This window comes from Amblyraja radiata, chromosome 28, assembly GCF_010909765.2.
Source record: "Amblyraja radiata isolate CabotCenter1 chromosome 28, sAmbRad1.1.pri, whole genome shotgun sequence".
Classification (NCBI taxonomy): Eukaryota; Metazoa; Chordata; class Chondrichthyes; order Rajiformes; family Rajidae; genus Amblyraja; species Amblyraja radiata.
The window spans coordinates 19,846,079-19,858,336 of NC_045983.1; the positions used below are offsets into that span (position 1 = coordinate 19,846,079).

General features: G+C 45.3%; 1 protein-coding gene across 1 annotated transcript in view; it reads right to left on the reverse strand.

Annotated features, from left to right (window-relative positions):
- Positions 1-278: 278 nt before the first annotated feature.
- bckdk (branched chain keto acid dehydrogenase kinase) overlaps positions 279-12,258 on the reverse strand; it is a 36,835-nt gene continuing 24,855 nt past the window's right edge. The window contains exons 8-11 of the mRNA XM_033045996.1: positions 9,996-10,124; positions 7,787-7,876; positions 3,157-3,312; positions 279-2,405 (exon numbers count right to left, since the gene is read on the reverse strand). Coding sequence (XP_032901887.1) covers positions 2,261-2,405; positions 3,157-3,312; positions 7,787-7,876; positions 9,996-10,124 — 520 coding nt within the window. The 3' untranslated portion in view covers positions 279-2,260. The remainder of the gene's footprint in view (positions 2,406-3,156; positions 3,313-7,786; positions 7,877-9,995; positions 10,125-12,258) is intronic.

Genomic DNA, 12,258 nt, shown 5'->3' on the forward strand with positions numbered 1-12,258 from the left:
TGTTACTGCATTGAAATTTCTTGGGGCTTTATATTTACAAACTTGCACCTGATCATTAAAAAAAAAAACTCAGCCAGAAAATGTGCAAATTATTTCTTGGCTAGTGAATAACATAACTTTCCAGTGAAAATATAGTATAACCATAGTGTAATCATCAACACATGCCTCACTCTATATTGTACACCTTAGATTGTACTCGTGAAATTCCTATATTAAAATAGGTCCTTGCTATAGAAAGACTGAAAAGGTCACTGTCTAACTGCACAAAGCCAGAGAAGCAAGATTAAAAACTAAATTTTTATTAAAACCAACATTTCACAATTACACGTAGCACTCCTGATCCAAGCGCACATTCAGTTCCAACTGATACAATGAATGTCAGAGGTCAGAAGAGGCAGGATTTAGGAAATGTCATATTTAGAAATAACCAAGCCTTGATGGGAAAGGATACAATTGGTGAATCTAAAAAGACCACAATAATGCCAGAGCTACAAAAATGCTAGTTTAAACTCCAGCTTTTATTGTTAAAATGTATTTAAAATGTTCTATTTTTAACACACAGGCCTATAGTTATTGTTAAAAAGGTTTTTTTCTTTTTCTGACGGTTAAAGGTTCATTGATCAAGGCCACAATGTTGCGTTTTTATAGCACCATAGACTTATTTCCAATTTCTGACGACTTACTGATAATTATTCCTTTATGCAACTGGTAAATAGCCAACATTTTTGTTGAAAGTTAAACATTATTTTGTGTGAAGCACTCTAGTGTCCAAAGCTATTGCTTTGAGTATTAAATGTAATTTAAAATAATAAGAATTAGCTGTTTACCCTTGAGAATAAAATAAACTTCTATACTAGATGTTTTACTTAAATGAGGTACAGAAAGGAAGAAGGTTATTCATACAAAATAAAAGTTCTGATCCAATTAAAATATATGTTTTGTTTCACGAGAAATTATCCTTTCAAATCTTGCAATCGTTCTATTAAGGGTTGTTCACCTAGTTTCCTTAGCAACAGTAAAACTGATCAGAACCGTTGCCCATTTAAAAAGAGAAATGGATGAGAATTCATGTGATGTTAATGGTCTTATGGTTACATCTGAATGCTTAATGGTTCTCGGTCATGTTCAAGCTCCATATATAGCAGACATGGCCTTGTTTTGTAAAGGGGGCTTCCCTGTGCAGTATCTCTTTCCAGAATTGCACTTACCAGAAACAATGAGCTCAGTTTGACTAAGCTTGTGGAAAGGAATTGCAAAATGAGAAAACATTGGTTGATAAATCAGCTTAAAGTGAAAGACCCATCCTTGGTAGGAACTTGAGATTTAAAAGCTGAATCTGTAAAAGATTCTGGGTCACTGCTGGGCTGCAATTAACTCTGCTTTAAACCCGATTCTGAATTGGTTATTTCTTTTGAACAAACAACTGGTATAGAGTTGCTTCTCGGTTGACTAAAAATCCCAAGGTTCTTGTGAATATATGCTGCATCAGCATTGAGTCATATTGCAAATTCAACTTAAAGCTAACAAAGTAAATGGTTATAATGAAATGTTTTTGACCTAAAATGTTAATTCTGTTTCTCTCCATGACTGCTGACTGACCTCCTGAGTATTTTCTGCATTGGTAAGTGATGTTTGAATTGGCATGATCTGGAATGCAAATTGCAGTTCCTCTCGTTATCCACCTGAGATGTGTATTAACTTTGAGTCTGTAGAATACTGCACAAAGTGAGGTTTCAGTAAAAAATAGCTGGCAGTCTCTGATGATCAAACCCAGAAACATTTACCAACATAACCTCTTCAAAAAGTGGCAATAAAATATTTTTGAATATTCCAAGTGTTCTATATCAAACGTGTTCTATCTTGTGTACAGGTTTAGCCGTTTGTCTTCAGTTTCAAGGCTATGATAATTTTGTCTGTCACTGCAGGCAGGGAGCAGCAGAGGGTACTGTTGCCTGACCAGTGATTGCTGGCATCTTTGTCAGCCTGGTCAATGAAAATCCATTCTCGATTGTGTAGATGTTAATCCTGTAAATAATGTTCACCGGTCCTCGCAGCTCGGTCAGAGACTCTGCAATGCTCAGGTGATGCTAACTACAGGGGTTATCCGTACAATTCTTTTTACTTGTTATTCAAAAACAGATTTCCAGAAATACTTCCATTTATACCCCAATTACAGCAAGCATGATTCAGTTGGAACCTAGAATTACTGTACAGCCTCTTAGTAACAATGTCCACCATGTCTGGCTGCCCAGCTGCCAGTTTAAATGCGAAAGCTTTCTTCCCTCCCGTCAATGTGCTTTAGACGCAAATAAACATCTGTTCCGATGCCTTGCAAGGACTGAATGGAGAGCGTTCCTCCCAGGTACTCTGCATAAGCACGAGATGTGGGCAGACCAAATCCAAACCTAGACAAAAAGGGAATCTTAATTACTACAGCCTATTCATAGAATCCATAGGTCTCAAAGGGAAGATGTACCATTCGATAACCTCACGCTAAGTGCATTCTACACTAGATATAATAAACATAAGTGGAACCCCTTCATATTTAGCTCATTAGCTCATGCTGACAATTGCACATTTTAATCCACGCCAGTCGATTGTTGCTAATCGTGAATTACACATCAACCAGAAACCTGCTGGTCGCTGATCCATGCATGCGCAAGCTCAGTCATGTTACTGGGAGTGTTAGTAAATGTCACTGGTTTGTGCAGAATCCTCTTCTGTCCCGATGTTGGGATGAGTCCTGACCAGGGGCCACAGTTTAAGAATAAGGGGTAGGCCATTTAGAACGGAGATGAGGAAACATTTTCACACAGAGTTGTGAATTTGTGGAATTCTCTGCCTCAGAAGGCAGTGGAGTCTGATTCACTGGATGATTTCAAGAGACTGTTAGATAGAGCTCTTACGGCTAGTGGAATCAAGTGGTATGGGGAGAAGGCAGGAACGGGGTATTGATTGTGGATGATCAGCCATGATCACATTGAATGGCGGTGATGGCTCGAAGGGCCAAAGGGCCTACTCCTGCACCTATTGTCTATGTATCGATGTCATGGCTGACCCTGACATCTTTTAAAATTGTCATAAACCTGCCAGTGATTTTCCATACTGGGAAGCGTTACTTGCACGTTATTCACCACTTTCCCACTCTTTACTTACCCGTGCATGGGCCCTGACTGCAGGCCGCTGCTGACCAGGTGACCGTAAAACGGGTTGGTTCTGGAATCCTGGCTGGTCTCCTCGGCTGTGGTGAAGTGATAGTTCATCACGTTGCCGATGATGTTGTGTGGAATCCCACCTCCGCGGTCTGAAATCCTGCAGCAAGGGAACACAAACCATGGCCTCAGCATGATCTGACACCTCTGACCATTAATGCTGCTCAGACTCAGATTCAGTGAGCAGAGAAACAGGCCCTTTAGCCCAACATGTCCCTGCTGGGTACACAAAAATGCTGGAGAAACTCAGCGGGTGCAGCAGCATCTATGGAGCGAAGGAAATAGGCAACGTTTCGGGCCGAAACCCTTCTTCAGACTGATGGGGGGTGGCGGGGAGAAGCAAAGGAAAAAGGAGGAGGAGGAGCCCGAGGGCTGAGGGATGGGAGGAGACAGCCCGAGTGCTGGGGAAGGGGAGGAGACAGCAAGGGCTAACAAAATTGGGAGAATTCAATGTTCATGCCCGCAGGATGCAGACTCCCCAAGCGGAATATGAGGTGCTGTTCCTCCAATTTCCGGTGTTGCTCACTCTGGCCATGGAGGAGACCCAGGACAGAGAGGTCGGACGGGGAATGGGAGGGGGAGTTGAAGTGCTGAGCCACCGGGAGGTCAGGTAGGTTCTTGCGGACCGAGTGGAGGTGTTCGGCGAAACGATCGCCCAGCCTCCGCTTAGTCTCACCGATGTAGATCAGCTGACATCTAGAGCAGCGGATGCAATAGATGAGGTTGGAGGAGATACAGGTGAACCTCTGTCGCACCTGGAACGACTGCTTGGGTCCTTGAATGGAGTCGAGGGGGGAGGTAAAGGGACAGGTGTTGCATCTCTTGCGGTTGCAACGGAAAGTGCCCAGGGAGGGGGTGGTGCGGGAGGGAAGGGAAGAATTGACAAGGGAGTTATGGAGGGAGCGGTCTTTGCGGAAGGCAGACATGGGGGGAGATGGGAAGATGTGGCGAGTGGTGGGGTCACATTGGAGGTGGCGAAACTGACGGAGGATTACCTGTTGTATGTGACGGCTGGTGGGGTGAAAGGTGAGGACTAGGGGGACTGCCCGTGTTGCGAGTGCGGGGATGGTGAGAGAGAGCAGTGTTGCGGGGTATGGAAGAGACCCTGGTGCGAGCCTCATCTATGGTGGAGGAGGGGAACCCCCGTTCCCTGAAGAATGAGGACATTTCAGATGCCCTGGTGTGGAACGCCTCATCCTGGGAGCAGATGCGGCGTAGACGGAGGAATTGGGAGTAGAGGGGATGGAGTCCTTACAGGAAGCAGGGTGGGAAGAAGTGTAGTCCAGATAGCCATGGGAGTCAGTAGGTTTATAGTGGATGTCGGTCAGAAGTCTATCACCTGCGATGAAGATAGTGAGGTCAAGGAATGGTAGGGAAGTGTCGGAAATAGTCAAGGTGTATTTGAGTGCCAGATGGAAGTTGGTGGTGAAGTGGATGAAGTCAGTGAGGTGGGTGCTGCTGAGGACCCTGCTGGGTGTCAGTGACTAAAGGCAAATTTCCTCTCCGTTCACCGAAAATAAAAATCCACTGCCAATGTAAAATATAAACAGACAATGCACTGATATTAGCAGGAGAGTCGGCATCTGTAGAAAGACATAAGTTTTGAAATAGGAACAGAGTTAAAGTTTCAGGTCAGAGATCCTCTGAATCAGAAAAATTGACCATTTCATATTTCAGATGATGTCCAACCCGTGCTGAATATTTCCAGAATTATCTGTTTTTATTTCTGATTGTATATACACAGCATGCACACTCTCACGCCCCCCCCCCCCCCCCCCCTCCCCTACCCAACTGCATTACATACTTTAGGATGCTAACAGGACCCAATGGATTGCACTGTGCCATATAGGATGCATATGGTACCACGATGTATGGGGTGTGTACCAGGCAGCAGTTGCTGCAATTTTCTATCTGTCTTTGACAGAGTACGATGCTCCAAATTACAAGCACAATCCACTTAACTCTTATAATGAGAGCAGCCAGAGTAGAAAGCAATGTTTGCTTTTCAACTCTCCCACACTGCACTTTGTACAGCTTTTTCTGCTCGAGCTTTGGCCTTGTGATGTTTTCCTTTATCACCAGGGGCGTAGTTATGTACTTGTACTTGATGAATCTGTAAGTCAACTGCTCACTTCACTACCCACTGAGTTTGCCACTTCCTAAATGCAGGATGCAGAAACGATGAGACAGCAATCCAACCGGGAAAACCATGGTGCAGACCACTTAATCTCCCGGCAGTCCAGCTGAGTGGTAGAATGCCATTTATTGTCATTCAAACAACCAAGGTTCAAATGAAATTTTGTTCCTGCAGTCATAACATCAAAAAACCAAAACACACAATTCCACACAAACATCCATCACAGTGAATCTCCAAACACCTCCTCACTGTGATGGAAGGCAAAGGTCTTATCTCTTCTCTGTTCTATATTCTTCTCCCGCAGTCAAGCAGTCAAACTGCTGCATCGAGCTGATCGAGGCTCTTGATGTTAGAGCCCCCCGGCGGGCGATGGTAAATCCCGCGGCCGTTTAAGCCGCGCCGGGCGATGTAAGGCCCTGCTCCGGGTCGATTTAAACCCCTCGATTCGGGCGGGCGAAGTTGCCGTTGCGGGAGCTCCGAAAAACGGTCCCCCACCATGGACTCGCGAGCTCCTGATGTTGCCGTCCACAGGGCCTGCAGCCGAAGCCTCCGAAGCTCCGGTCGGGTCGCAGCCGTGCGCCACCACAGCGTTCCACGCTCCGAAGTCAGCCACCTTCCCTGATGGTGAGTCCGCAGGCTCTGCAACTGGAGCCCCAGATCGATTCCGGTTGGAGGCCGCCGGCTCCACGATGTTAGGCCCCAACAACAACGGAGACTAAACAGGGAAAAGGTTGCGTCCCCGTTCAGGGAAGAGATTAAAAAGTCCCCGCCCTTAAACAGAAATATAATATAGAATAAAAGCAGAAAATGCTGACAAGGACACCAACTACGGAGAGTGTCTTCGACATGGAACTTAATGTGAAGTGGAACAGAACTGGAATGCTAACTGTTTTTCTCTCCACATTCGCTGCACACCCTGCTGAAGAAAGCTAATGGCATGTTGGCCTTCATAACGAGGAGTTGAGTGTAGGAGCAAAGAGGTCCTTCTGCAGTTGTACAAGGCCCTGGTGAGACCACACCTGGAGTATTGTGTGTAGTTTTGGTCTCCTAATTTGAGGAACGACATTCTTGCTATTGAGGGAGTACACCGTAGGTTCACGAGGTTAATTCCCGGGATTGCGGGACTGTCATATGATGAAAGAATGGAATGACTGGGCTTGTATTCACTGGAATTTAGAAGGATGAGAGGGTTTCTTAGGAAAAATGGTCCCAATGTTGGGGGAGTCCAGAACCAGAGGACACAGTCTAAGAATAAAGGGGAGGCCATTTGAAACTGAGATGAGAATTTTTTTTTAAAAATCACCCAGAGAGTTGTGAATTGTGAAATTCTCTGCCTCAGAAGGCAGTGGAGGCTGACTCACTAGATGAATTCAAGAGTTTGATAGAGCTGTTACGGCTAGCGGAATCAAGGGATATGGGGAGATGGCAGGAACGGGGTGCTGATTGTGGATGATCAGCCATGATCACATTGAATGGGTCTAAGGGCCGAATGGCCCATTCCTCCACCTATTTTCAATGTATCTGCTGGTCAGCATGGACATGGTGGGCCGAATGGCCTGCTTCCATGCCACATGACTATTTCTATTCCAGCCAGTACCTTTTAATCCTAAACCCAGACTCAAGGCAGAATTGTTTCCAAACAATTAACAGAATAAATGCCAAACCATAATATGCTAAACAAGAAGAGACTTACATCAGCTGCAATTTGAAAGCTGAAAGTTTGGTCAGTAGGCAACGCACATGGAGGAACATCTCCACACATAACTGGAGCATGGGCACGACTTGGAAAATGAGGGCAAAACATGGCGCCTCTTGCATGCGGCCTCAGTAGACTATTTCTGATCAATTGCTAATTCGAGGGTGATGGTCTAATGGACTGTTTGTAAGAAATGAATTTCACTGTGCGTTTCTACTTTGCCCATGTGACAATAATGCACCAAGTCACTGGTTTAGTTCTCACCACTGAAAGCCATGGGCTTGCTGCACAGGCTGCTGTTAACCTCAGGAGATGCTCAAATCAGTCCACAGGTCTTCACGGCTTCCAGAGACTTCACGGCTGAACCAGTTGGCACCTCATTTGGATTCCTAAATCCCACTGGCAGAACGGCTGTTTTATACACGAGAGAAGGAGCGTCACGAATGAGGCAGCAAGGATGAGTTATTTGTGGAAATCAACAATTAAAAATGGGCTGTTAAGTGAAGAGCATGCTAAGAGCAGAGAGAAGGTTGGCAGCGCACCTTGCTGCTCAGTATTTCACCACTGTTCCAACTCCAATGCCCCTAAGTCAATGAAGGTATTGCCAAAAGCACCGTTGACACAAAGGTAATGTTCAAACAGACAGTATCTGTGTGTAAGGGGAGAGGCCATCGAGGCAAAAACAGGCACAAGTTGAATAACCCATCCATCTGCGTTAGTATGCAACTATAAATTATTTACCTGATAACAAAATCAATATCGTTGTTGGCAATAGTGATCACAACATCAGGGACGTTGTAAGGGGTCTCCAGGTGACTCTCCATAGTGGCTCTGTGAGAGGGGAGAGACGTAGTTAGGAAAGATGTTAAGCTGGAAAGATAACAGAGAAGATTTACAAGGATGTTGTATAAGGGTTTTGGCATGTTGGACTCCCATCAGTCTGGGAATGGAGTGCAGAAGCTGGGATGTTATAGTATAGACATTGAGGCCACTCTTGGAGTATTGTGTTCTGTTTTGGCTACCCTGCTATAAGAACGCTGCCATTAGACTGGAAAGAATGCAGCGAGGATTTGCAAGGATGTTGCCAGGACTTGGGGGCCTGAGCTATTGGGCAGGCTGGGACTTTATTCCTTGGAGCACAGGAGGATGAGAGGAGATCTTATAGAGGTGTATAAGGCCATGAGGGGAATAGTTAGCATGAATGCATGGAGTATTTTGTTCAGAGTTGGGGAAATCAGGAACCAGAGGACATAGGTTTAAGGGGAAAGATTTAATAGGAACCTGAGGGGCAACTTCTTCCACACAAAGGGTGGTGGGTATATGGAACAAGCTGTCAGAAGAGGTAGTTGCGACAGGTACTATAACAACATTTAAAAGACATTTGGACAGGTAAATGGATAGGAATGTTTATACAAAGGGTATAACAAAATTGAGGAGTTCCAGCTCTCAGCGCCTTGTTGGCTCTCTCCAGTGTCTCTTCACTTCCACACAAATTCACAGTCGATGCAACAGAGTCAAAGGGGCCTTGATCGTAACATACAGTATTCTCGGGGGTCTTGGTCAGAAGCGATTTGCTTCGTCTTGTGGGAGAATCTAGAACAGGTGTTAGAATATGGAGCAAAATCTGCAGGAGGAACTCAGTGGGTCAGACAGCACCTGCAGAGGCAGAGGGGATGTCAACATTTCTAGTCGGGACCCAGTCTCAGGACTGAGTGTAGAGGGGAGAGGCAGGTGAGGAGTGGGAGGATGGGCAGATGAAGCGTGGTGGGGATGTGAGGGGTGGAGATGGGAGACAAAGGCCGATGGGTAGAAACACAAGGAGAGGGAAATAAAATGAAACTTTTTTCTGGTTTTAGTTCAGATTTCCAGCATTTGGAGCATGGTTTTGTGATGGGACATGCAACTATCTTCAGCCACATGTGGTGTTCAGCCATATTCCCCATCATCACCAATACTGTCTGCAGTTAATCGAACCTTTCTAACAACGTATGGTGCCCAGATCTCTACATAATACAGCCAATGTTATCTACATTGGACTTTAGGTGCAGCAGCATCGATGGAACGAAGAAAATAGGCGACGGACACAACTGATCCATTTTAAATATCAACATGCATTTTACTGGTGTAAGCTGTTGCCAGCTCTTCAGCATTAAAAAAAATCAGTGTACCCAAGCAGTCCTTCCAGGTGAGGCAGAGGTTCACCTGCATCTCCTCCAACCTCATCTATTGCATCCGCTGTTCCAGGTGTGAACTGTTCTACATCGGTGAGACCAAGCGCAGGCTTGGCGATCGCTTCGCCCAACACCTCCGCTCAGTTTGCAAGAACCAACCTGACCTCCCGGTGGCTCAGCACTTCAACTCCCCCTCCCATACCGAATCTGACCTTTCTGTCCTGGGCCTCCTCCATGGCTAGAGTGAGTCCCACCACAAATTGGAGGAGCAGCACCTCATATTACACCCCAGTGGTATGAACATTAACTTCTCCAATTTCAGATTTCTTTCTTGCTTTCTCCCTCCTGTCTCCACCTCTTCCTTTCTTTTTAACCCCCCACCCCGACATCAGTCTGAAGAAACATCACTTAGTCCTTCGCTCCATAGATGCTGCCTCACCAGCTGAGTTTCTCCAGCATTTTTGTCTACCGTAGCCTTTTTTTAAAAATAACTGGTTATGATCTGGATTGTGAACGTGATCATTAAGGTTTCTTTAAAGAACACGCCGTGACAAACTCTGTCTCTGCCGCTGTGCAGTCTCATCATGCGTGCGTGTGATTTCAGTCTCACCACAGGTCAGTGGCCTGGTTGCAGGCCAGGGGGAAGAAAGCACACCCGTTACGAACTGACCATGTACACCAGAGTGTGGGATGGCGGAATCTGCAGGACATACCCACGCCACTCTCTGGTGCGCAAGGTCACATCAGCGATGTTTGCCATGTGAAGAGACAACACTCACCTCATTGCATTTTTCAGCAGTTCAGGAAGGATGTAGTCCAACGGCATGGGGAGGTAGGGAAACCTCGCTGCCACGTGACCATTTATCCGCACCCGAGGAGAGTTTCCATACTGATGCTCACACAGTCGCCTGTAAACACGGGGAAAACATGCGATTCGTAAGTGGTAAGGGAGCAGAATTAGGCTATTCGGCCCGTCAAGTCGACTTCGCCATTCAATCAAGTCAAGTCACATTTATTTATATAGCACATTTAAAAAACAACTCTTGTTGGCCAAAGTGCTTTACATTTGTTATAAGAATAGCACAACAAAACAAGCTACATACATATATACATGTAGCCCTCACTCAGAGGACGTCAGGAAAGGCTTGGGAGTATAGATAAGTCTTTAGTCTTGACTTAAAAGAGTCGATGGAGGGGACAGTTCTGATGGGAAAGGGGATGCTGTTCCATCTCTCCCTAGATCATGGCTGATCTATCTCTCCCTAACCCCATTGTCCTGCCTTCTCCCCGTAACCCCGATACCTGTACTAATCGAGAATCTTTCTATCTCTGCCATAAAAATATCCATTGACGGCCTACTGCGGCAACGCAAGGTGATGCTTGGGTGATGTTTAAAATGTATCAGTTGTGTAAGGGAAAAAAACACAATTTAAAATTGAACGCTGGGTTAAACAAATGCTCTTAGGATAACAATCTTCCTCACAATGTTAGCAAGTCCAAGGATCTGATTCTTGACTTTAGGAGGGGAAAGTTGAGGATCCATGAGCCTATCTTCATCGACGAGATGGCGATGGAGAAAGTCAATAGCTTGAAGTTGCAGCCCGTGCATATCTCTGACGACCTGGCACAAAGAATGCTCATCTCTGCTTCTACTCCCTTAGAAGATTGAGGACATTCGGTAAATTGATGAATACTCGATCAAGCTTCTCGGGTGATGGACTTGCGAGATTCTCTGACCCAGGGTTGTGGAGGAGGATCATGGTGGGTACCTATAGAGGAGGTAGGTATATTGGTTAAAGATTAATGAATTGAGAACTTGGGGAACTAGCCTAGAAAAGGAGTTGAAGCCTCGGGTACTAAATAGTATGGCAGGCTTGATGGGTTGAATGGCCGATTCCTGCTCCTATTTTCTTGTGTTCAACCTTCACAGAATCAAGGGATTAACAGCATAGTCAGAGGTTCCCTAGTAATCAGAGGTTGTGCAGCAAAGCATCTTCTTAGTCCCTTTCCTGCTCTGTCTCTGCCCTTCAATATTTATATTAAAACATTCATCTAGATCTACAATGAACAATAATCCACCGTTTGGCTGCCTTTTCGATTATTATAAGTTCTACGGAGGGAGTTTCCTGGTGTCTCGATCAATATTTCAGCCAGAATCACCACCAACATTCAATATTTTTTTGTCAGTGGGAACATTACCATGTGCAGTCATTGGCTTGCTTTGTGTTCACGGCAGCAGCTGCAGTTCAAAGACATTCTTCATGTGGAAAGTATTTGACAGTGTTTGAGATGTAATAGAAGTGGAAACGGGTGCAGAATGCACCAAACATGAGTGAAGAAGAGATGACGAGGCCCCATAACCTGTGATGATTGGATGTTGTTGCCCAGTGTGTCGCCTTTCCTGTTGCCGAGCAGATTTAATCCGAGAGCGGGAATTTGGCTGCAACTCCAGTAAGAAAGCCTTGGCTTCAATTCAATGTTCCACACTGACCTGTGTCACAATCTGCCTCATGTGTGTATTTCCAGCAAACATTACTGCGTGCTTACAGGACGCCTGGTATGATTCACATTCCCTGCACCCATTGAGAGACAGTGTCATCCGTCAGTATGTCAACGATTAAAATGCCTCCAATTTCTTTCTTATGCCAACTCCCATGTGTTGGACTAGTCTTCGACCGAGCCAGTGAATCTCCCAACTGAATCACAGTCCAATTACTAAAAGAAGAATCACATCAAAAGCAGAGTTTCTATGTACTGTGATCGTTTTACTGCTCAAGTTTCCTCCTAAAGTCATTGAGAGACACACAGACTAAATCCCTCAGTGTCATCAGTCAGTGTGTCAACGACTAAGATGCCTCCGATTTCTTTTTCATGCCTCTTCCCGGAGAAGGCTGGTGTCCACTCAAGGTCAAGACTGGCAGTAAATGGATTGCTGCTAATGATATGTATTTATGTTCTACTATGCTATTAATATACTGGAAGCAGTCTCACCGCTGTGTGACCCCATAGCTTGTTAGGAACATTCTACGTATAACTGCAGCG